Source organism: Acyrthosiphon pisum, chromosome A2 (assembly GCF_005508785.2).
Source record: "Acyrthosiphon pisum isolate AL4f chromosome A2, pea_aphid_22Mar2018_4r6ur, whole genome shotgun sequence".
Taxonomy (NCBI): domain Eukaryota; kingdom Metazoa; phylum Arthropoda; class Insecta; order Hemiptera; family Aphididae; genus Acyrthosiphon; species Acyrthosiphon pisum.
The window spans coordinates 50,236,375-50,263,947 of record NC_042495.1 but is presented as its reverse complement, the minus strand read 5'-3'; the positions used below and the strand labels follow the sequence as shown (position 1 = coordinate 50,263,947).

Below are 27,573 nucleotides of genomic sequence, written 5' to 3'. Positions count from 1 at the left end.
TACAATCATCGATATAGGTATCCTAGCGATTTTTTTCTATACATGCTGTGTCAGTTCGAGGTACGAATATAATACGTTCTAGTATGTAAAAAGTATAATGTTTTATTTTTTCAGGAAATTGAATAGGACATACCTACTACCAATAATATTATTTTATGCAATAATATCATATGGTATGAAGAATGGACACCACGTTATGAATCTCTGCCAGCGCCGAGTGCGCGTTGCTGCAGATCACGTGGCATACAAAAAAACGATGTCGAAATGACATTGTTTAATTTTTTTTGTACCTCTATAGATATACCCTATAGATATAACCTCTATCGTATACGATTGGATAATAATGCGATATAATTTCAATCCGCAGATTGCACGTATGATACGGATAAACGATCTCTCTCTATAATCTAATCGTATCAATACGGCGTGGCGATTGAATTTGGACGGACTACGAAGAGAAACTGACGAAAATGAACGAAAAATCGTGGGGGCAGGACAAAAAAATAATTAGTTTTTCCGACTGATCGAGTGTAAACCAGGTTTAGCCGTATAGGTGAGGTTTATGATAGACAACACCACCAACAACAACGATAATATTAACAATAATAATAGTATAATAGCGTACGGCCGCACAGAAAGGCTCGAAAAGCGGTGGCGAGACACGAATACGCGAATCGCTACAACTCACGTATTACACTTCAACACGTTGCGGCGACGCCCTTTACGCCAACACACTCACACACCACCACCAGCGGCTCACGAATTCGAAAACCGTATTACACAAACTCCGTGTCGTCAACTTTATCTTTGTGTTGATATAATTTATACACAATAGTACGATTTACAACTACAGCTGCAGCATTACACCGAGCCAGTATATTATAATATTATAATAATATATATTTGCGTGTATAAACCTATAATAGGTGGCATATATTATATACAAGACGCGATAATATAATTATATTATTTTTATTATTATTATTATTATAATATATCAGTCGTACACACGAATAATCACAACAATCATGACCGTAATATAATAATGTGGCGCGTGCGTTTTTTTCGTCCACCGCCGTCCACCTGTTGCTTTCACTCTCTCGCGCCATCGACGCCTTCGCCCGGCTCGGCGCGCGCTTATACCTATACGCGAGAAACGTATATATAGTTGTCGACGTTTTTACTTTCTAGCCGCTATATAATAATACAATAACATAATATCGTATTATAGCAGCAGCGTTATAGTCGTCTGGAGGGCACACACGCTTTTGACCATCACGATCGCCTTCAAGGTCGTCCCGCCACACCGCGATATATAGATAGGTATACACACAACACATATGTATTTACACACGACGGTGCAGTCATCATACCGCGAATAGAGAAATGTGCACGGCACTTCCGATTTCGTAACTATAATTTGACCCACGCCGGTGATAGTAGAATTTCTTCTTAGACGACGACGGCCGTTATTAATATAATATAATAGTATACACTATATATGCGTTATTGTCATCGGGTTCGGGGGCGTCCGCTAGCGAGGAAAAACCCGCGGTGGAAAACCTATCACCCCCATTATTGTTATAGTAATGTAGTGTTATATTGTTATAGTAATATCTGAAAACCATCGCAGCAAACCGGTCGGTCTCGTCGTGTCCGGATATTGTTATAAAACGTATATACACGCGTGTTTATGTGCGTTTACATAATATACCTATTCTTTTTTTCTCTTGCCCTTTTGATGCAAGTCGTTCGTTTTTCTCTCTGCAGCGAATAAATTATATTATAATAATATAATGTAGCAGCAGCAGCAGCGAGCCGTTTTCTTGTATTGTCTTACCGCTGCCGAATACTGGGGCTACGGCCAGCCCCGAGTTAATATGAAGAACGTGTTCATTATAATAGTTCGCGAGTTGTGACGATCGAACACGTGGCACGGACACAAGGTTTTAGCTACGTCCACTGTTTTAGGTACACAACTGCTCGGAAATAAAATGAATAATTGCTTGAATCTGCAGGAAAGACAATTATCGGTAATACTTGCAAGGCGAACAGTTTTCGAAAAAAAAGTGTATTAAACTTCGCTCAAACAATTAAGTTATCGAAAGCTTTTTTTATCTACCGCGATCCAACGTCATTGTTACAATAATATTAGGTACACAAATTCAGATTTTCAATGTGGCAAATTAAATACCATCTCTCAAATGTATATAGGACCCTACGACCATATTTACCGACGGAGTTAAGACTTTGTAGAAAAGTACCTACAAACACCTGTACTCCTATAATATTCAAACGTCTGTAATAATATTTTTATCGCTTTGTTTTGCGGCTTTGGTCATCTGCAGAGCTCTCGTCCGGTCCAGAAAAACGAGTGTAGAATCTTGCAGAGAGCCATGCGTAAAATGGTCGATTTCGTACAGATTCTGTAGTGTATAGGAACCGACAGGGGAATGAGAGCGTATTGTGGCGCGCAATTTATACGGCGAAACGGAGATTTCGACGAACATAGAAATTCGCATACGCAGCAATAACACTCAAAACTGGATTTCTTGATAATCGAAAAAAAAACAAACTGAAACGGGAACCGGTAATGAAAACTGGAAGACAATTTATTCCAGTTTCAAAGTTCAGACGACACTTCATTATTTGATTGGTGATTGTTTTTTTTTTTTTTTATTACTTTGAAGAGAAAATATTATAGTACAAGTATAGCGGTTGAAATCGAAATCCGCACGGTTGAAACTGTATATATGCCTATTATGTATCGTCACCACTGCAGTCGATATTATTATATCACTGCACGTTCTCTGCGTATACGCACGCGCGGAACACCGTACGATTCGCGACCATAAAATATGTATACAACATATATAGGTACCATGCACTGCGAACGCATATGTACAGTTTGTCGCTTGTACAGGGTGTCCAGTGTCCCCCGAGAGAGCGCATGACTGACACCATTTTAGTCTACATAATATAATATAATAATATTATAGTGATCTGTATTATGCGCATTGTTCACAGTGAAAAACGCCTTTCAACTCATGCAAGTGCTACGGTAAACAATTAACGCACGTCCGTTTGATCACTACGATCGAGTAAATTCGAATCAGTACGCTGGTAAATGGAAGTAACAGCAACAGGCAGCAGCACAATATATTATTATATTGTATACTATGCTATATCGTTTTCGATGAGGATCGCGCACTGTTGTTGCAGATGATAATATTTCGCGCCTGTAGACAGAACGGTTCGCGAACGTTATAATAATAATATTAGACAATACGTAAAATGCTCCTATGAAATCGCTTCGTTGGAGTTGGATGTTTAGTGTAACATGCACAAATGCAGTTTTTTGTTTCTCGCGTCGGAGTTCCGGCGGTGGCCGAGGTGAAAGCCACGCGCGCGGGGACTTAAATCCGTCTGTAAAACCATAAAATGCATGTGAATATAATACAATCAAGACAATGAGCATTATAATCAGACACTCATCGCACATCTCGTCGAATGTTAGTATATATTTCAGTTCTCGTCTGCAAGCGTCTACGATCTCTCACCACGACGCCACGGTGTACAAGTCTCTATTTCTCCGATGGAAAATAGGCGAAATATAAAAGAGTGAGTTGTAATTATACGCAACAATAATATGATCCGGTGGTGTTATCTATAGCGACCGCTCTAGTGATTTTTTTTTTATCCAATAATAATGACCTTCTTATAACATAACATTATAATTTACTATTTAGCTATAAATGGATTACGATATTATAAATAAATGCATTAATATCGATAAATAAAACGAAATAATAAATGCGCAGCTAGCCCGAACGGGGTGGAATCGATATCAATATGCCAAATTTTTCATTTCGTTTCTGCTGTGTCATCGTATATAATATTATAATATATTTATGGTTTTCTTATACTGTAACTATTTGTAGTTTGTACACACGGTGGCACACGTTGTGCGTGCGCTTAATTTTTTACGGTCCCAACTGCATATTATATATATTATTATGCACATTGCAGCAAATACTATCACTGCAGAATTTGCAGTATATAATTATTTTATTAACTGCAACTTGTACAACATACGTTGCATACTTACAATATTCGTTCTATGTGGTAATTCCAGATAGATAATAACAAAGACTTATCTGCGAGTACAGCACGCATATATTATTATACACGTCATGGGGGAAAGCTCACGAAAATCACAAATGGACGACGACCAGTGTGACGAAATTCGACCCAGGTGAGTTGATTCGCGGGACAAGTCGAATATCGTACATCGTTGATGTAACTGCATCTGAAAGTTTATGTTGTATACGTAGACTCCAGCACTCGACAGTATAGACGCATTTAGGCTCGATAGTACTTGTGCGTATAATATATTATCATATTTTGTAGTTCGACGTGGAATGTACATACGCGTCTCATGGGCCGCGAGGTCGGCGGCCCATTTTTGCTTTGTACAACACAAATCTATCCGCGAAATGTCATAATATTATTACTGTATCATTATTATCGCTGTTGTTAATATTCGGCTCCTCGGCGGATAATACAAAGGATATCGTATTATGAACCGTGAAACGCCATATAGCTCCTGGCAGCAGTCGCGCCGGCCTAAGGTCGTTTCCCACAAGGACAAGGTGGCCACAGACCTTTCGCACAACGCGCGTATTTATATAGGTACTATATACAATGTACCTACAGCCATTCTTACGCATGATACGGCTATTAATTGCCCGGTAATTATATCGGTATACACAAGCTACCGGGCGAGTTCGCACACAATATTATTGTTGTACACAACTGCGGGGCACCGTCGTTGTATTGTTCGGCTTTCGTTGGCGAGGTTAAACGGATGTAAACGAACGGGGAAAATAAAAAAAAAATAATAAACCGTTCCCCTCGACCAAAAATACCGACACAACACTGACCCTTACAACGTTACACAACACTACAACAGTATCTATATGGATCATGCATATAGGTACGTATGCGTATTATATTATAATATATTTATGGCTAGGTGTCTATTATCTATCGATGTTTTTATAACTTTTAATAAACGTGAGATATGACGTATATGCGACACATCATGCGTTTTTGTAGTACATTAAATTCGCCAACACAATAGGTAGAATGTGGTTTATGCGCTAAACGATGACAGTTCGGAAGAAAACGAAAATCGTAACGATGCGCTAATATTATACACATGAGCATAAGAAAACAAAATTTACGCATATCATATGTGCATTTGACCGTCAGCTGGTTATTATTTAACCCGATGATTATAGTCTGTTGGAAACGGCCGCAGAACCAGTTGTCTGGAGTCGGATAATAGCATATAACTTTTCATAAATTGTATTAGAAAGTATACCTCTACCTATAAAAAATATGATTTTTCAACCAACCATAATATTATTTATTATTGTTGTACGCTCAGCTGTTATATATTATTATCATACAGACCTATATATTAATGACCGGCCGGAGAATAAAGGTACTTTAATATGAACCATTTGATCCGCGAAAACCACATTTGTCGTATTGGTTTGAGACGGCATAATAAAATTAAAAATATATGGATAAACAAAGTGTTTATTAAACTATGTATGGTGATCCATATTTTGCTTTTATTACGAATCAACGATTATCCGTAGACGACCACGGTATTTGTAGTAAATTCGATTTCGGGTTTTTTTTCTCCAATATAATATTAGTATATGACGGAATTGTTTTGCTTTCTATCTGTACAATTTTTAAATTATTCACTTTTTTTTATATACAAATATAAAAGTTTTTAAACAGTTCTAACGTTTCAGATATCAATATCGAATGTTGAGAATAATAATTGGATCTTAATAATGAATTATTTATGAGCAATTAAAAGTTTGGTGTTTTGGACGAACGGAACGGAAAACCAAAATTCTGCGGTGTACACTCTATGGTATCATACGAATACTCATCTCAATTCTCAGAAGATTGTTCGTCTTCCAAGTATAGTTTTATAAATAATAATTGACGGTCAAAAAAAATGTATCAAAAAGTATAAGTAAAAAAAAAAACCCGAAATCCAGTTGACTTATTATGTTTGTAGACTGCAAATCGTCAGAATCGATATTAAAAAAAATCCATCGTGGTGTAACCGGGCCGTGTAATATTTGATCATACACTAACCATTATTGTCTGAAGTTTGATGTAAATATTACAATATAATATAGCTGCAGTAAATAATTAGTATCTTTTGTTTTTTTTTTCCGCGGCCGTGTTTGATATTGTGAGATATGAGAATAATGATCGAGTGGTTGCTAACCACTATATAATAATTAGTTTCGTCCTAAAAATATTATTTGTATCAAAAAATGTGTAAAAAAACTTAAAAAACGATTGCATCATTCGACATCCTCGCCGATATCCGTCTGTGTGCATAACAGCCGCCGACCCGTAACCTGCGCGACTGCACTGCGGGCTGTCTCTGGCGCGGTCACAAGAGTGAAAATAACAATACAAATAACATTATTATGAAGTAATAATACAGGTCCACCTGTGTACAATGTTATTATTATTATTTGTTATTGTTAGAAACCACTGCCGCCGCCGGACACCATCGCGGTTGACACACATTACTGTTAAACCGTACCTTAAACCTACACCCAAACAACTTTTTTGTCCACCGTATCCTCGCCAAAGCTCTCGACACGATGGATTTCGCATAATGAGTAGATTACACCACCACGGTGTATTATAATTTTATTACTATCGATAAATTCAAAGTAGTGCGTTGCACCGAAGATCTACGCTTGACCCGTCCAGACTAGGTACATAATATATAATAATTAATAATATTATAAAATGTGATTGTATTGAACACAGCTCGTTATTTCAAAAATTATGAAATGTAGATTTGTAAATATTTAGATAGTTACTATACAAAAGGTATTACATGTAATTCCAATATCTGTGTTATCGACCTTATTGTCGTCACCCACATAAGTCATCACTTATATTTGTTGGTAAACCCTGAACTTTCGACTTAATTTATGATAATATATTAAATATTGAAATTTGAAGCAGTATATCTATGCTGTTGTTAGTGGTAAGCACTTGCACGCTAACTTAAATTTTTGTTTTATTTTATTAATTACCATCAAAACGATTGCACTTACCCAGTAGTTTTAAATTTCTAGTAGATAGTATGTGCAGTGTGAAAAATAGTAAACAATTAACAGTAACGTGACAAAATGAATTTAAAAAGGTTCACCGTGGTGTTTGCAGTTATAACACGGCGCATCTCGATGTAATAATAATATAACATTATATAATAATTAGGGCGCTGATTTTAATGCTCTAAAAAATATGACAAATTCCATTTCAAAACTTTGTTTAATAACGCAATAGATAAAATATAACGTAATGCTGAAAATAGATTCAAAATAAAAGTTATATATTATTCTTGCTCTTAACACAGACTACCTGTCTTGTGTTACGATGGAAATGTTATGTTAAGTAAGGAGTGAACCGTTAACAGATATGTAAAAATAGTTGCAAAATTTCCGGAAATGTGAAAAAGTTTTTAAAAAGTAGTTGGAGTTTGTTTTGCTGCGGTTAAAAACGCAGTAGCAACTGTGCAACGAGTTTATGTAGGGATTCAAATGTATATTCAATAGTGGGTATTGTAACGGTGATCACACTGTAGGTATATTATAATTTTATACGACACTGTATTACTTCGTTTTCGGCGTTTACGACTCGCGTGGGATATTGATACATACGGCCCCTGTAGCAGCAACAGATCACATAACTCCGCTGTCGATCCGGGTAAATGCGCTTGACAAACTAACCTTTGGTTTTGGCAGCGTAACACTCGAGTGACCGCCGGGAGGATATTCGGTATTTATCCGCGGCGGCAGCGGTCTAAGGTTGGCTAGGTATTTGGGTTGTAAGTTACGACAGCGTTCGGCTCTATGCAGTCGACAATCCTTCGCGACAAATATATATATATAATACATAGATAATTGTGCGTGTGTAGGTAACGGGCCGGGGCCGCTCTCGTTAAGTCCAAGCGACGACTGCGTGCACTGATATATATCATAATATTATACAATGGCAATAATGATAATAATAATAATAATAATCGCATTGTGTAATCACATAATCATTACATCCGCCGCCGTCACGTAGTCTGACGTCTACGGTAATAATATTTTAAGCGTTCGTCCGGATTGCTATATTATAATATAATATAATAATTATTTTGATTTGACAGTATAAAAGCTATGATATGATGCATATAGATATTATAATGTATATTTTTTCATGTGTGATTTTTACGTTAGTTTTCCGAGGACAGTGCCAGGGACGGAACATGGTTTTGCCATTTTGTAATCGAGAGTTGTAATAAGCCAAACGAAGTATAAGAAACTAATTTCAAAAATTGTTTTTAAATTTAAAAATATTACACGCTAACCGTGGATATCCGTTTTTCACAGTATCCACAACCCTGCAATATTGTTTAATATTATTATAAACGCGCATGTATATTTTACTACATGTATTATATACGATATACAATATACCGCAACGAGCAATGGTCTTGCGCGGCTGCAAACGTAAATTACATGTATAATATTTCATAGCTTTAAAAGTATAATAAATGGTAATGGATTTTTCATGGTGTGTCAAAACTGCAGTTGGCCCGGTATATGCGTATATTTTTAATGTATAGACATATCGGTAATAATTTATATAGATATGGGCATTATATATATATACAAATGGATATTATGTATTATTTTTCGATATTATTTCTCAGACACAATAATACGCGTGTATATATATATATACACCATATACTTCTATAACCGGCGACCAAACAATTATCGCACAATAATTCGTCGGACACAACACCAATTCCATTGCGAAATCGGTAGCGCACGGCAATTTACAAGAATGTCTGTGCAGTGTACCTACCTATATATTAATATGTCCACTGCAGTCCGATTACATTATTTGGATCAAGGTGAACGGTCGTCGTCGTGATCGCTCACCGCCCACCCCTCCCTCGCGAAACCTTACCCCCCTGACGGTTATTACGGACCTAAGATATAATAATATTTTGCACACACTTCCACGCGGGGACTTCCTGCATCGAGAGTTGCGACATTTTCGGACACGGCGACGTAGAACGAACGGTTTTTTTTTGTATCTACTTATATGCTCCTGCAGCGATTTCATAACGCGTCCGCGACAGGCGCCGTTCGCTTTTTTACATAAACTAAAAAATTATAATGATAATAATAATGCAATAGGTATATATTTGTGCGTAATACGGTGTAGGACTCAATCCGGATGACCGCGGATGACGTCGTCGATCAACCGTTAAAACTACGAAGCGACGGTGATTATGTACGATCCGCATTTTATTATATACATAGGTAGGTTATACTTGGTAGGTATATAGGTAGATTACCTATAATGCATAAAATTAACTATTTGCTTTTTTTCTACTTGTTTGTTTTTTGGTTCGAGGAAACGACGTTCGTGCGCGTGTGATAAATTCGTACGATACACTAATGTGTGTTCACCTAAAACCTTCGTTTATATTATTATTATTACAATTCCGTTTTACTTTCCCCTCGGTGCGCGACGGCGGCTTAAACGCGCATTAAAGCAACAACAAATGCAGTTCGGTGGAGATAATTAAATTTGTGTCCGATCCGATTTCGATATACCTACCGAACACGAACGTATATAATATGCGAATTTCCCGATAAGACGTTTTCACCGCCGTTTTCGTGCGTGTGGCGTATATACCTATATATACTACGTGTGCATATATATGGCATAATATGCAAATGTTATAATTGTCGTATGCGTGTATAATACGAGTCACGTGAAATTCGATCCGCCGACAAAAGATCTGAGCGCTAGTTTTGATGGTCACTATTATGGTCCGGAAAATTCTGTTGCCGACTACGTAGTCGCAGCACGAAGCTGCGAACCCTGCAGAGACTCGCCAGCGAATCGTCCTCGAACCAGTTTTTTTTCGCGTTTTACTGCAGTGATGAATAATCACTGCAGTAGGTAGGTAAAACAGCGAAGTCCTTAAATGTCTCAAACTGAAAACGAACCAACGGTTGGCGACCACGCTGAATTGTGTACATAGGTACATTATAATAATATAACAATATTATTATAATAATCGCCGAGAGATTAGACTTAAACGTGCGTAACTGAAATTAATAACAAACTGCAGCGGCGATGGTTCCACACACGGTGGTGACGTTTTCAGTTGTCATTATTCTTTTTTTTATTGAGAGGCACTAGTGGCATTATCGTTTTTAGTTGTAGTCGTTACGAAATATTATTATTTATTTTTTTTTACCAAATACAAATATGATTTCTCCGCTTTGTCCGACCACAATGACCGTTGATACATTTTCTCCCACACAGTATATTTCTCCCGTACATATTATTATTTCCTTGTTCGCCCACCATGTTTACTTTCTTCCGAATGGTTTTGTCGACGCGTACAACAGTCTATAGGTACCTAATACCTATATATATATTGGCACAAACCGGACGCCGAGTCGGTTATTTAATATTTTCGATGTTTATCTTATGGTATTATTACTATCATTAGTCATTACTGTGTTGTATTAACAGGAAAAATATTTATCCATCACCCGACGTGGTTTTGCGTACTTTAGCCAAAATTTTAAGGATACGATGGTTTGTACTTTGTGAATTTACAGCACACTATATTGGATCAATAATATGTTCAGAAATGGTTTACCGATTTTACACCCCAAACCTTTTACACAGGGGCAGAGGCAGTCATCACCGAAACGTGTAGTCTAAGTTGCTTTTCTTGACATACCTTCAAATATCGCAGTTTATCACTGTGTCTCGATGAAAATCGAAATCCCTATAGGTTCAACACGCGTATATTTTATTCACTAAAAGCCCAAAAAACGATTCTTGTAAAACGCCGAAACATAATTTATCAGCACAGATCCCGCGTATATACCTAGGTAGGCTGATTTGGTCCTATACATAGATGTTATTATAATATTATACGCCATGTACGTTTCCGAGGGCCCAGAGGTTGCAGGAAAAAATCGTGTGCAAGATGAGCGACCGCGTTGCTTGTCGGGCGGCGCTTACGTTTATATACTATGTACACGTGTAAATTCACTTTCATATTTCACGTACGGGGAAAAAAAACATTGCGCGCGCCTTTCTATAATATACGTTCGAAACAACAACTTTTGCGCCACACAGTCGTTACGTAAAACTCGTCTGAAAACTAGTATAATATGTACGTCGTATAATATTATATTGCGATCGGTTTCGATTTCGCTCGAAATCCGTACAGACCATATCACAAACATAATAATATATAGGAAGTATATACCAAATGGTAAATACCTACTAAACACCGATATTATTTATTGACAATAACGTGCCGACTGCATAATACACGGAGATCTCTACGAGTAAAAATGTATTTTTGGATCGTGTCGATATAAAATGTGTGCGGGTACTTACTCGTTTGACTGTGACTGCGGTCAGACGGGAACGAAATCCGAAACGACAGGAACCGTCGTCCTCTTCAATAGTTTGTCGCGAAAAACTAAACACAGGGCGCGTTGTTCGGCAAACGAAAGAGAGTATCGACGAGGGCGAAAGACGATATTCTTTTTTAAAAAAAAAGACTTCGGTGCTTTGGCACTCGCGCGCAACCGTCGTCTCGGTTACGTCCGCGGTCGGGGGTCCAAAACTACCAAGCGAAAAAAATTTCAAAACGTCGAAAATAAAATTCACGATCGACGACGCGATATATGGCTGTTGTACGCACCGTGCGGACCGCTTTCACTGGTCCTCGGACACTTTATTATAATATTCGCGTCAACTTGAACTCGGGCGTTCTAGTGTTAATTCTGCGCGAAATAAAAAATATCTAATTATTTACTGTCGACCGCGGCGGTTGTGTTGTATACTTTAATAGTCGGGCGTTCGACGAGCACTACTCGTCGTCAACTCGCGATGACTACTGACCGTGCCGCCGGTTCAATGATATATCGATGTGGAGGTCCCCCGGGCGTCGCGCTCGTCCGTGTCGTGTTCACTCGACGACCCTACTATGCTATACAGTCGCCGCCGCGGTTGCTGCTGCTCCGGCTGCTGTTGTTGCCCCGTGCTCGCGTGGTCATCGGTCTCTCCCCCTTCTCCCCTCTCTCTCACTCTCGCTCACTCTGTCTCCGTCACTCGCACGCTGCCCCCCCTCACTCTTCGTCCCTCCTACTCTTGCCCGACTCCCACCGCGGAAAGCGCCTTATCGCGTGTGTGCGGTATTATAATATTATATAGGTATGTATCTACCTGTGTAAGTCGCGCGCTGCTCTTGACGAATTCGCAATTTTTCAGCGATCCGTCGAATCCGATAGATCGACGACGATATACGTCTTATCATTTATCCGATCGCGACCGTGGTGTTTTTTATGGGTATATAATGCGCGTTACGAGCGCGGCTCGAAATTTTCCGTCTGCGAACACCGCGTATCCATCGTGTCATATTATATGCGCTGTCGGTTTAACGACTTCAACGATTCCCACCTCTAATTGTATTCGAATATTTATATGCGAGCGCGGGCCGGTGTCTGCAGCCGACTCGTTTGATGATTTTCGGTTTTGCTGCAAATTTCAAGTTTCGATTATTTCCCGAACTCTTATTAGCCAGTGCGCGCATGACGCACTAACGACCGAATGAAAAATATAAAGAGAGAATTTTTTTCCGAATTTAACTAAAATATATTATATTATCGTATTATTGTATACGAGTTCAAAAAAAAGTAAATTCGTTATACCTTTATACAGAAAATTAAAAAAAAAATTTGTTTATTTTAATTGGACGTGTACCAATAATAAGTGCGTGTTGTTCTACAGCACTTAACTATATAATGTATAATTAAAATAATAAAAACGTGGTAGGTGCATATAGGTATTCTGAAGAGGGAAAAAACTTTAGATGTATCGTTTTCTCCAATAATACTTTTTGTATGAGATTGTTGTTACCTCGAAACAAAACGAGTATAATATGCGCTGCACAATGTATCACACGTCAACCTTACGTAAAATACTAATCACACGGTTTATTCTAATTATACTCTTTTTATCTAGTAGTATTTTATGTTGCGAAAAATTACTGTAATTATCAAACATAATAATAAAAAAAAATTAAGTATCCGAAGAATGCCTTATGCTGTATTATAATCACAGTTGATGTATTTTGGTATTTATCATTGTTATAAGTCACTGCAGGTTAAAGGAGTTCATCTACATGGCTACATAACACGATACTAATTATTGTCGAAATGTGGTAAATACGAAATAGTAAATGCCCGCACTGAGACAACGAAGATTTAAAACGAAAAATAATTATTCAAACACGTGTAGGTATGTTATAAATTATTATAATGTGTACCTGTGGAATGAATACGAATTAAAAAAACATTTTGAAATCCCTTTTGTTTCGATTATATTTAATGGACTATCAAATTAATTAAATGGATAATTTAATAAGACAGCATAAATTATGTAAATATAATAATTGCCGTGTGTAATAGGTTTAGTAGTACCTATCTATAATATAGGTAGATAAAAACGAGATAAATTATAGTCATAATATTGATTATTTAAAATCGTCTATTCAATGAACGGAAACATAATACAACTATTACATACGTGTCACTTTTATAGTTCTATAAGAAGCTTATGTAATGATAATATTATGCGAGTACCTATAATAATAATAATTTATTCTTTGAAATTAAATTCGAAAGCAAAAAGGCGATAGTTTCTCGATTAAATTTATTGAATATTTATTATTGCAGCTGTTTCACGATAATTGTTCCCATATATACGTAGGTATGAAATATTATATTTTAAACGAGCTATTTGCACTTAAAATCAAGATCTTGGTAGTCTCCGGGTGTTTTTTTGCTGAATATATGAAAAAACTCATTCTTTTTATGAAAAAAATAAAAAAATAAAGAAAAATGCATTAAAAAGTTTAAAACAAATAGCACAGAAACGGACCACCATGGTATAATAATTTCAGTCGATCTGACCTAACATTATATACGAGTATCGCAAGTATACAATAACAATAATATAATATGAGTTCATATAGTGCTCTTACTTCCTACTTAAAATCGTAAGTTTGCACGCGGAGCGAAGGCGTTGAAAAATTTTCTGAGAGGATAGTCTGCTGCTGCAGGAGTGACGTATAAATGTATAATTATGTTTATAAAGAAGTGTATCAGGCGATTTCACGACTATATATTTGTATCTATATTCAGAAGAATTCTGCGTCTCAGCTGTCAACTAATGCAGTCTGCAGTCAACGTTTTCGCTATATAATAATATTATTATATACAGTCTGAAACATATCATAGAATTCGGTTCTTAATACTCAGCAAGGACCCGTAAAACTCGACTTTAAGGATTAAAAAATAAAAATATATATATTATATACATTATATACAATATGTGTCGTCGTATACGGAGGGTAGGTACCTATATATTTAATTCGGTACTTCAGCCCTTAAAACACTATCGGCAAGCACTCTTCCGTCTTACGGTGGAGAACAATTGATCATATTATTAATCATATACAGCCGTCGGCATTCGGTCATCTCTACTTTCGCGTGAAACGAAGAAACGATATAATATTATTTAGTGCTGTTTAGATGAAACCCGACCTCACCGTCGTGTCGATCGCCATCGTCGTTTGACAACATGAGCAAAACTCAAGTGATGTATTCGTATACTTTGCAACGTCGAAGGTCAAACGCAACGTACCCGCACAAGATGAGTAGTTGTAGGATATATTTTCGAGTAGTTCACTTGGTTATTATACTAATATTGTATTACACGTGTCACAGAAATGACTTGTTTCGAATAATATTGTTGACAATTGACATAATTATTGTAACGCCCATTGTTGACACAATATCAAAAAGGGCAACAATATGCCATTGAGTTTTTTCGCATTGTTCTCCGTTCGTGTAATGACCTCTGTTATCATTGGTGGACTTGTTGCGTTTATGGCATTCAAATAGAATTATAAAGATATGTGTATATTATATATATTATATATATATAGGTATATTTTTTTTATTAATCTAAATAAAATCGGCGTCTAAAGCCATAATTAGATAATTACCTATATTTAAATATTTTTACGATAGGTATTAGGTATACCTACCAACGTTTAACTTAAATCTATATAATATATAAATGAATTGCTGTTCGTAAGTCTCGCTAAAAATCGAGAACGGCCGGACCGATTTGGTTAATTTTGGTCTTGAATTATTTGTGGAAGTCCAGAGAAGGTTTAAAAGGTGAATAAATATCAAAGTTTTATTATTTTACATTTTTATATATGTAGATGAAATTTGAAAATATGAAAATTGTTAACTAATATAGCGATCTAGCATCTATGTCGATGTCCATCTTTTATGTCGATCGATACTTCAGACAAAGAGTGCATCTTTTTATCTTTGTGAGTGACGATTACCGTTATATATATAATTCTACTGTACGTGTGTTGTGATTGAACTCCTCCTATGTATTTTTTTGTATGCATTTGGGTGACGCCCCGGATTGTTTAGATTGACGAATCATCCCCCTAGGTCCGACCAGGGTATGTGCTCAAACGGGGATTTAGAGATTTACGATGGAAATTTTTGTTTATAAATGGTTGCCATGGGTTTTAAAACTATTATTATAATAATAATTATTGGTTGCCGTAAAATCAGTGTATTCATTCAATGCCATACACCAAATTTTAAATAACGAATTGAACAAAGTTTGAGTTATATAGAGTTGGTACATTTAACAGGAAACGAAGTGCATGGAATCATCTAGTTAATTTATATAATTTAGTTTAAGTCAATAATATTTTTATTTGATTGGAGGCCCAGTTGTAGTTTGTCTCCAATATATGTTGTGGTCGTAATCCACTATCCACTGCACACGATTCACATAATATGAATGTATAGTTTGAAAATATATCTACTAAATGACAATAATGTTAAATTTAAATCATATTTATATATGAAGAGAAACAATAAAATTTTTATATTTATTTAGACGGAATTGTATAGTTTTAATAAATGATGAGTAACTATATAATATATAGTAATATTATATTATTATATATATTTGTAACTAATTTATAGAATCAATCTCTTTGTATTAAAATAAATTAGCAATAATACAATTTATTATTATTACCTAAGGCTGTTGAAAGCAAACAATTTTTAAGGGGTAGGACTTAGGCAATATTCTATTATCTTTATCCATCGTGAGTGATGTGTGACTGATCATTAGTGTGCATAGGTTCCCCGAACGCTATATGTAATTAAATATAAACTACGGCTAAGATTCTTGGAAATCCGTAACGTACGTCGTACACACACATGTCACTATATTTTGATATCAAAAAAGTTTCGACATGACAGATAATTTAGAAAAGAGAATAAGGATTTCAAATGTTTTTTCAAAATTAAAATTTGACTTCTGGAAGTAATTTTTTTCTTTTCCGCTTATTGGTCTAAATACGTGAAAAAACGAGCAGCTTTCAACAGTAACTAGTAACTAAGTAACTAAAGTAAATCAAAATAAATGCCAAAACTATTTAGCTCGTTATAACTAATGATAATTGATAGGTATAAAGTGATATCCACAATTATTATGATATCTGTACAGTGCTGTTGATTGAATTATTCCACGTTTTAGTAACTTACCCATTGCTCATAATAATATCGTAATTTTACGACCACGTAACACATAATGTTAACGTTAATAGAATGTCACTCACTCGACGGGCCGTTTTCACTGGGAATATAATAATTATATACAAATTTACAATAGGTATAGCCGTATAATAGGTACCTACACAGATTGAAAACAAACCACAACTATTTGTACGAAAACTCGTATAGAAACTTGAAACGTGTGGCTCGTCGCTCGTGTATTTATAAACGCGTACATAAATATAAATAACAATAATAATAATAACAACAAGCTCCTAGCTGTCCCGTCCGCCGTTGGTCGTCCTAAAGTTTTTTTATAAATATATATGTAAAAAAATGTATACGCCATAGTTTTGAGATAACTCTATTGTATAATACCTATGGTAAGTATATAGTAATATAATATGTGATCAACGGAGTTTAATGGTATAACATTCTATTGAGAACGGTCCAGTAGCTTTTGAATCTATTAACTATGAATAAACCCGACGCTAGTTAAAATATATAATATAACAATTATTATATCCGATAAATTATATCATGTCGACTGTGAAAATCATTTATATAGAAAAAAAATATTCATTTCTACTAATTTTCTAATGATATAAGTATATACTAGCTGAAAATCCTGGCTTCACCCGTGTGTAGTTTGTTTTTGTGGCAAATCCTGTATATGATAATAACATTATACGGCTATATAGGTGCGTATCTCGGTTTGAGTGTATCTTAGTTATTTAGTATGTACCTACCTCAGCTCACTGATAAACCGGCGTCATTGTACCTAGCTTTGTGAAATAATTCGACCTAGATGGACAGTCGCCAGTCGTGGATTGGATTTAGGACTTGGTATATTATTTAATGTGGTTTAAATTAATTACTCTCTAAACTTTTCAGATATATCTTAGAACAACCTGTGAGATTGTCTTCAAATTCAATCGAGTAGTTTTTGAGTGTATAAGCTACATACATACATACATACATACATTTGGCCTTAAGATATAGTATCTTTATTCGAGTTTATAACGAAATTCAATAATCATACCCAATTCATACGTTATCATTATCACATCGACAATAATCCATTTCTGGGGGAAAAAAAATAGTCGAAATACCAAACTAAAAATCTTGTTCAAAAGGATTTTGTATTCAATATTTTTGGATATAAAATACTAATATTTAAATATATTTTAACAAGTATATGCCAACTATAATATCTAAGACTGGGATTTCTATGCACTTTGCATTGTTTTCCAAATCTAGTATCTAACGCAATGCTCGTTTTATTACATACACGTATTTATGTGTTTATGAAGTTCATAAACACATAAATATAATATATTTATAATATATTCATAATATGAACCAGAGTAAGAAGTTTTTATTTTGCATTTTTTTGAAATTTTTTTTAGAGCATTTCAGGATTTCAGGAACTCTTAAAAATTCCAACATTTTAAGATTTGTATATGCTTTTACATGATTTAATATATACATTTAATTAATTAATTATTTAAATTATAAATATGTACAAGTAAATAGATGTACGATCTATGTGATATATGATTTATATCGAAATTATTAAAAATAAATATAAATTTAATTCATTTTTTTATTGCATTATTCAACATTTTTAGGGCATGAAAGTATTTTTATTAGAGTGTTAAAACCCCAGACCTAATAATATATACTCGTGACAACAGTCGGATAGACATTTGAAAAAAAGGTTAAAGTTTTGGAAAAGTTTTAACTCCGAATCCAGGCGTGGATTAATGTGTAAGACAGTGTAAGACAGATAAGTATGCATTTTTCTGAAATTTCGTGTGAGGGAAGAGACACTTGATGACACATGTGCATTGACGCATTTAATAACTACTGAGAAAAGTTAATTTTTTCGATTTGTAATAAAAAAAAATCTTGTTGGGTTACGCAAATAATTATAAAATAGCTTATATAGGAAGTTATGACAAACATTAGTTGAATATTTCGGCTATGCGGCGTTGGTTTCGGCTGCAAAATTAAAACATCTGAATTAAGTCTAGGTCTATAGGTAAATAAATAAATTATAAAAAAATGTTCGTACGAAATGAACTGCCCAAATTTTAAAATCTATATTAATATTATCGTTAAATTATATTATATTATATTATATTCAATTTTCTTAAATCACGGACATCGTAATATTATTATCTTAATTTTTTAAACATGATCCAAGTCTGCGGAATTCGGGTAAATTTACGGCACATTCGAAATATCTCGATCGGCACTCGATGAGGAACTCAATAGGAACTCAATAAATTATTATATGGGTCAAAATAAACGTCAAAACCGACGTGTCTCGATGAACAAGCGTTGCGGTTGTTACAAACTTGACAAACAGCATAATATACATTATACTAGATAGTATAATACAGCCATACAGGTACAGTAAAAAAATCACAAGAATATATTATTATCTACTACTTTCATCTACAAAATAGTGCGAAAATAACGTACACGAAATCGCGTATAATAATATTTGTCGATTGTGGTCGACCGATCATATTATGTGAACGTTACATATTATTATTATTATGGTTATGTTCGATTTTATTGTCGAACCCATAATATTATAACGACGTCGTCGTCGTAATATTAACGGAATTATTATTATATAATACTCGCTAAATAGTTACAAGCTATTTTCGATCGACATTGTGGATAATACACCACTAAATAATATATAACGCCGAGTACGATCACGCGCTAATTTTCGAGAAATTCGGGTCGCTGCAACTACGACAACCTATATAATGTTATACTTGTGTATAATATATTATTACTATAATAGTGCTGCAGCCGGCCGCGTATTTCATAACTATTTAAATTTTTTTTCCCCAGCTCGGGGCACAATTTAATAGGTAACGCGTAATTATTATATTATTTATAGGCCAGCTACTTTATCTGCTCACAGGAACTCCTGTTTGCGATAGTACGTTAGAGCTTCGAGTACGCCTCTCGACCAATGATACAGCATTATAGCCTCTCTGCTGTTTCCTTAGAAATTGGCGGGTCTTTTATTGTCCAAAAAACAGTTTTTTGTAATTTTAAAAACTTTATATAGTTATCTCTTTTTAGTCATTCCGTGACCAGCATGCTTTCAGTCAGTATACCGTTTTGGCATTTTGGAAACCAATGTCAAACCAAAATTATTATTCATATTTAAAATTAATGTCACTATTATTTTTTTTTTTTGTCAATGATTTAAATTATTAAGCGTGAAAGATTTAAACATTTTGAGAAGCACATCATTACTCGAATAATATGAAGTTGTCGGTCGAGTTGGTTGAGTGTTGTTCTCGTACATCGGTTTTGTCCGTTTTGATCTCCCGATCGCGACCGTCTCTCAGAGAACAATCTCGATGTATACAAAATAATTACCTATCATATAATATCCTCCGAACGGTAGAAATCGTGATCAATCGCACACATAAATATTATATCTATTTTTTTTTTCCATAATTATCACAACAGTTAAAAAGACCAGCGGATAATATAATATAGAAGAACATATTAATATAATCATAATATATTATATTACACGGTTGACATCATAAATATTACACCCACAATTTAATTTTATTAGTTGCGAATTTCGCGAAGAAAATCAACTATTCCACGGTGGCTCTTCGCGAGTGCATGTATATTCTATACCTACAATATAGCTATTCTTCAATGTCATGTTTGCGTCTTATATAATAATAAATTGATAAGTGAATGTGGTTTGGCATATGTAATATATAATATTATATACTATTATGTTGCAGGTGGGGATTGGATCTATGTCGATCGCAGAAAAGGATATAATTAGTCGTGATTATAAGATGTACGCGAGCGTTCGCAACAATATGCGGAAAGTGCAGTCCCTGAAAATAATATTATCTCAGGACGTTGTTATTTGTGGTGTGTGTGTGTGTGCGGGGGGGGAGTCAGTCAATAACTCATATATTGACGTAATAGGTATCTAAACTAATATAATATTGTATAGTGTATATATATATATAGTATTTTAGAGCCATACATAGGCATATATTATGCATAAATCTATACATTTATTTTATACGAATAGACAACGTATACGATGCCGAAGGATTTGATCTCAGTCGGGGGCGTATTTAAGGGAGGGTCGGACATGTATGAAATAATACATATTATAATCATAATATATACGATTTATTATTATTTTGATTATTGTTTTACTACCATCGGAGTTATATTTATTTTGTAATTTGTAGTGAACTTGGTTGTAACTAATTTATATTCTGTTATAGTGTCCCCTTCCACACCATTCGATATTCCAAAATACGCCCCTGGTCTCGATTATAGTAATATATGGTCGTATTGAAATCGTTTCGATCGTATATAAATATTATTTTATATTATATACACCAGTCGACGTTTATTTTACATTTCGCTGTCTTCATCCCGATCCGAGAGCGAGATATTACGTATATTAAACACACGTACGAGTATAGTAATGTGTTTATTTTTTTTTTATGTTTTGTTGAGATTAATTATTGTTGAATAATGTACTTGAAACCATATTTTTATTTGTCGGAAATCCATGCACATGGGTGCAAAGTAATGGGAGAATACTATCACTGGTATATACTATTTAACACATAATTCACGATATGCAAAATATAAATGCATACACCCGTTTTGCGTTCCTTCACGATTGTAAAGCGCAGAAAGAGATGGTTATAAATTATAAAGACCAGTATTATAGGTACGTACAAATACGTCTAACAGACACTATGGGGAAACGAAACCTGCGTTATCAATATTATTATATGAGTATATTATGACGTCTTGTGATTAATTGTGATATTACGACGCAAGGTCGCCTGCAGACATTTTTCTCAGGGGGGGGATCAGCGAAAAAATTTTACACTTACCATAAATTCTGTTTTTTATATCACATCGTAAAAAAAAAATACAATTTTGTGTCACCTTATCAGTTATCAATCTTCCTTATCACCCTTCAAGATTGCTATATAAAATGCAAATAAATGCAATAAAATGCTATACAAATTAGGTATTATCAAAATGAGCGGGGGGCCCTCCCTTGCGGGCGGCCTTGTTACGACGACCTGCCCTCGTATATTGCGGAGTATAGGTAGGTGCTCGTTGTTCTTATTTTTACAACGGACTTTCCGAAATATCGAGAATTTTTAAGAGGCTGGCTATGGATAGTCACGTTGGAGACGATAATAATATAGACATTTGCAAGACTGTTCTTATACGCACACCATATGCACAGTAAATTACTATTATACACAGCTACCTATAGGAAGGCATATAAATTAATAGCTATGCAATTAATACAATGGAATTTTAAACATAAAACTATTTCAAAAATAATGGTTACGGCTGTAATGAATAATTTCTATGGATAGTGTGAATAGTGTAGTTATGTAAGAGTTACATTTTAGTCATATATCAAAGCGAAGAAACGATTAGGCCGTCACCGTCGTAAGCGAAACAATATTAAAACCACATATTATTATTATCTACACTGACTGGTTCGCTAAATCCAGCTGGCACATCATCATTGCAGCTATATGTTTTAAAACGATTTATCACTGAATCATTAATTGCCAATTCCCCCGGAGTGTGTCATTCGAAATAAACAAATCACTAAATTTCACCAACGCTGTCGCTGCCCGTTGCGATCTCAGTTTTTAAAATGTACAAGGTATATATATATATATATATATATATATGTATATATGTATATGTTTTGAATAGTTTATACGGTACGTACTATTAAGAAGCTACACAATATAATATACATTTTAGGTTTGGCAATAATTCTAGTTTTTCGCAATAATATAAATAACGATGAACTAATTAACGAATTGATGAATAATAATTTTAATAATACATTTATATTGAAAATTGTACAAATGCATATGGGGGACGATATAAAAAAAACAATTTGTATTATAATATTATAGGTATTCTATAGCTACAGTGTAGGTATTACTCAATACTATATTGCATTTTAGTTGGAAATTAAATGCATTGTAGACAACTTTTTTTTTTTGAAAAATTATGTTTATAGTTTATACGGTTAGGTATGATATTATTATTTTACATGCACAACCGAAATCATCAAAATAATCTAAATGAAGAAAATTGCTGTGAATGTTAAATTACATTATTATTATTATTAATTTATTTCTCAAGATAAGAATTCATTATCTTACTTTCCACCGAGATGTTATAAAATGTTATGATAACCGATTTACAAAAGAACGTTAAAGAAAAGCATTTAATTAATTAAAATTTGTAAAGTGGATTTTTATGCATTAGTAGAATTTAAAGTATCAAATCAAAAAAATAATAACACTATAACAGATTATGCTGGTTAAGTTATTATAATATTTGAACAAACAAATATAATTTAATATACTTATTCTCACTTTCTATTCCTCTTCGCCACCTTCCCATTCACTTTTACTTACTAATACTCACCAATCCGTTATTTTTTAACTTAACAAATAACCCTTTCATATAACATTATTATTTTTACACTTTAGTTGTATTATTATTATTTTTTTATCACATTACTTATATACTGGTTTCATCGTTATCATTTTAGTATTTCACCATATTATCATTATAGTTACCTTAGCCCATCATTCAATTATTAAAAACATAATTAAAATATCATTATTAGACATTATATATTGCTTATTAGTATAATAATAATTTATTACAAACATATAATATTATGTGTGTATTGTTGATATTTAGTCTATAAAATATTTAATTTAGGTAAAATCATTTTTATGATTAAGTGAAATGGTACCTAATATTATATATATATTTTGAATGGTTTCAAATTTTAACTACCTAATTAATAATTTTTATAATTTAGCTTTATCCCTGCATGGAAATATAGTTTATTTATATTTTAATGATTGTGTTTGGTCACGGAGTAGTGATAGGCCCTGCGGTTAAAGAATATTTTGTATTCGTCTAGCTTGCGTACTTCAATCCATTAGTTTGATTATTATTAGCAAAACTCTGAAAGTATATTTTATCGAAGTTTTTAGTTATATAAGTTATATTGTAATAACACCTGCTCATTATCAAAATATAATTTCTATACAAGCTAACAATTTTAGTTCTGCAGTAAGTTGTAGCATGTAGATATAATATTATTATGTATATATTAATATAGTTTATGGCCATCAAACAAATTTAAATTAACACGAAACCGCTAAAAACCTTTTGAATGTCTATATAGTCATACTATTATTAATCGTTTGAAAATAATTGAACCTATAATTTTATGTTGGAAGTACGGACACACTTGTTTCTAGATTTCAGTATAATATAATATATATAGAAACTAGTGTTGGTCGAGTCCTCGCCTTTGGAAAAATTTTCGAGTCGAGTTCGAGTACTCGACTCGACTCGACTAAATTTTTTTTGTACTTGTAAATACGAGTACTCGCTTTGAGTCGAGTACTTGTGTTATTATTTTTATTATTAAAAATACTATAAATAGTATTTTATTGAAAAATAAATGTTAAAACTATAAATAACTGAAAGAACCCATATATCCGATATGAATACCAGGAAGATGATACATGATAGTTTAGATTGATAACAATATAGTTTTGATTAATTATATAACTGTATGAAAGAAAAATATAATTTTTTTGGAAAATCTATTTTTAGTACAATTTAAAATACTCGACCATTTTGTCGTGTACTCGGAATTTGTTGAGTACTCGAATTTTTTTTAATACTCGGGCATTTGTCGAGTACTCGACTCGAAATAATTGAAACTCGACTCGACTCGACTCGAAATTAAAAAACAATACTCGTCCAACACTAATAGAAACTATACTACGCCCAGTTTTTAACGCACTTGTGACAAAAAAATAACGTTAGTATTTATAATTTATATTCGTAAACGTATAGGTAAGTAGGTACTTATACCTAAACCACCTAACGGTGACTTAAGCGTAGAATGTCATAACGAGTTTTGGTCGTTTTGTTCGTCTCTCTTGGAAATCTTCATTTCTAATGTAAATTGGTCAAGAAAATATGTCTGTTATATTATATATATACATTATGTTCTACGAGGTCAATACCAATGAAATATAGTGCGTATTATTGTTAATTGCTTGTCAACAGTAATTTAATACTACACAAAATTTCACTTTTTGCCATTATAATAATCATAATAATAATAATATACGTATACTTGTCGTTCCTAGACGGAGTGGTACTAATACGATAATACAAATACCTACATAGTATATAATATCGTATATTATTATGCCATGTGCATTTGGCATTGGATTCTGATTTTTTTTCACCTATGCTCAGAGTCCATCGTGGCCAATACGTCAAACCAACGGTTATACGCGTTTCGCTAAGTTTTTCTTCTTCTTCTTCTTCTTCTTCTTCTTCTTCTTCTGCGCGTTCACCGTCTTTTAATTGCGAATCGTTATTATTAAAGCGCACATTTGCATAATCGTATATTATAATAATATAATATAACAGTCGCCGCGCGTTCGTTTAAAATTTGGAACAGAATCAAAAAACATCTCAGCGACAAAATTATGGACCGCGCGGTGGTTTAGCATAACACCCATAATAGCCACATATTATGTCCTATATTATTATAATATTATATTTGTACGACATGATATTATAATATAATATTATTATAAAATCAAGATGTTTTCGAGAATATAGATTGGTCGAAGGGAACGAATGAAATGGTATATTCGTCATGTTGTCTGAAAACCTACATGATATTACCTACATTTTATTTTCACCTATGTCCTATATGGCTATATACGATATACCCACATCAAAATTTGGGCCCCTGTACTAAATGTTTTATCAGCTTGTATATTATATTTTCCGATATTTCGTATACGTTTTGCTTCAAGTATTTGAATTCATTTGATAGTATAAAATATTAGTAGATATTGTACTTACCAACGTATACTGCAGTTAGCCGCATCATTTTGTTAGACTGTATCATTGCGCATATTATTATAATAAATGTACATATAATAATATCATCCATGTGTACTCGGCATTTCTCGTATATACCATCTTAACGAAAGTCCGATAAACCGTCGACCGTGCGAGTTATGGAATTCACTAATCACGCAATTCAATAAGTATATATGGATATACCTAAACATTTTTTACACGCTGCACATGTTTGTACACTTTTTTACAATAGCGCTTTATCGCCTATCGGTGCGTCAATATAATTTCGTGTAGGTACGGTTTTATTGGGTTTTTGAACTAAAAAACCAGTTGATAATTAATTTCCTACACTAATAAAACAATAATACAACGCGTTGATAAAATAACATTAATATAGGTATACAATAAACGACCTAGCCTTCTCCGGTAGCCTATTATATAGACGCATACGAAAATATTTAATCACCTTTGATAAAAATCCGGTTTTACAGTTCGTCGTGGTGAATATTTATATTTTTTCGCAAGCGACGCGATTACTAGAAATGCTTCATTGTCTATAAAACTATTAAACGGTTTTTTTAGCAAAAAAATTGTTTCCAAATAAAAAAATCAAATAGGTATGTATAATAATAATAGTAATAGGTATAGTAATTGGGAGATTAAAACAGTTTGCTCCGATAGCCGCGTACTAAATGCATTGCAATATAATATAATATCAAATTATACATAAAGGTATGTGCCTGCAGTGACGTAATTGGAAACGTTCGCGTCATATATGGGTAAACCGTCGGCATTAGATTTGTATTCCAATTCCAAGTTTTTTTTTTTATTTTTATTATTATAAACATTTCATACAAATTTTTATACAAATTAGTTATTCAAATTAAAATATCCGAGTGATCGGATGGAGATGGATAATTATAATTTTCTTCTGCAGTGACCGCGTATATCCGACCTCCCGTGGCTACCATACCGCCAACCGTCTCGTATAATATAGTAAATCATTTACGCAACAATCGTACACAATAATAATAAAATAAATTAATTGTCAAACGTCAAAATTAATTAATTTTAATTTTAACCTTTGTTCAGCCGATGATTAAATTTGTTTTTTATATTATAAACTCAAAACGATCATACGTTTTAATGACTTACCTAGGTAACTTCCTAGATGACTATAACAATATTTTATATTATTTGCATCTATTATTCTGACATTAATATTTGCACTATTCATAAAATGTAAGTACAATAATGCACCTTTCGCGTGTAATATATATACCTATGTGTATGTATAATGTGGAATATTATATAGGTATTATTACACGCGTATTTATGGCAACCATTATTTTTTCCATTAAGGTGACGTTTGACATTGAATATTGTTAAGCAAACATTATAAACTTAACCAAGTTCGTGATTGATGATGAAAAATACAATTACTAGCTGAGTAATAACGATTTCACGTTAATACATGACCTAGAATAATTGATTTCTAAATTCAATATTATTATTTTTTTTTAAATATAATATCATATTTTAACTATAGTGTATATAGTGTATATATACTATAGTGTATATATACACGAAACGTTGATTTTCGAAAATTGTCGTAAATTTTATAATATTATTAGTAGGTATCAGACTTTTTTCTCTCGAGATTCTGATTTTTTTTGTTAAGAAGTTATATTAAAGCCTCTTACAAACATAGGTATTATTATGAAATTAAGTGGCG

The 27,573-nt window shown here is 33.6% G+C and overlaps 1 protein-coding gene across 3 annotated transcripts in view; it reads right to left on the bottom strand.

The window, feature by feature from the left end:
- LOC100160665 (A disintegrin and metalloproteinase with thrombospondin motifs 1) overlaps positions 1–25,881 on the bottom strand; it is a 73,000-nt gene extending 47,119 nt beyond the window's left edge. For 2 of the 3 annotated variants that reach the window (XM_016802649.2, XM_016802648.2), the window contains exon 1: positions 25,839–25,881. In XM_016802649.2, the coding sequence (XP_016658138.2) occupies positions 25,839–25,866 (28 nt within the window). In that variant the 5' untranslated portion in view covers positions 25,867–25,881. Of the gene's footprint in view, positions 1–11,559; positions 12,167–25,838 lie in introns of those variants that run through there. The other variant, XM_003243018.4, reaches the window with a different exon arrangement.
- Positions 25,882–27,573: the final 1,692 nt, after the last annotated feature.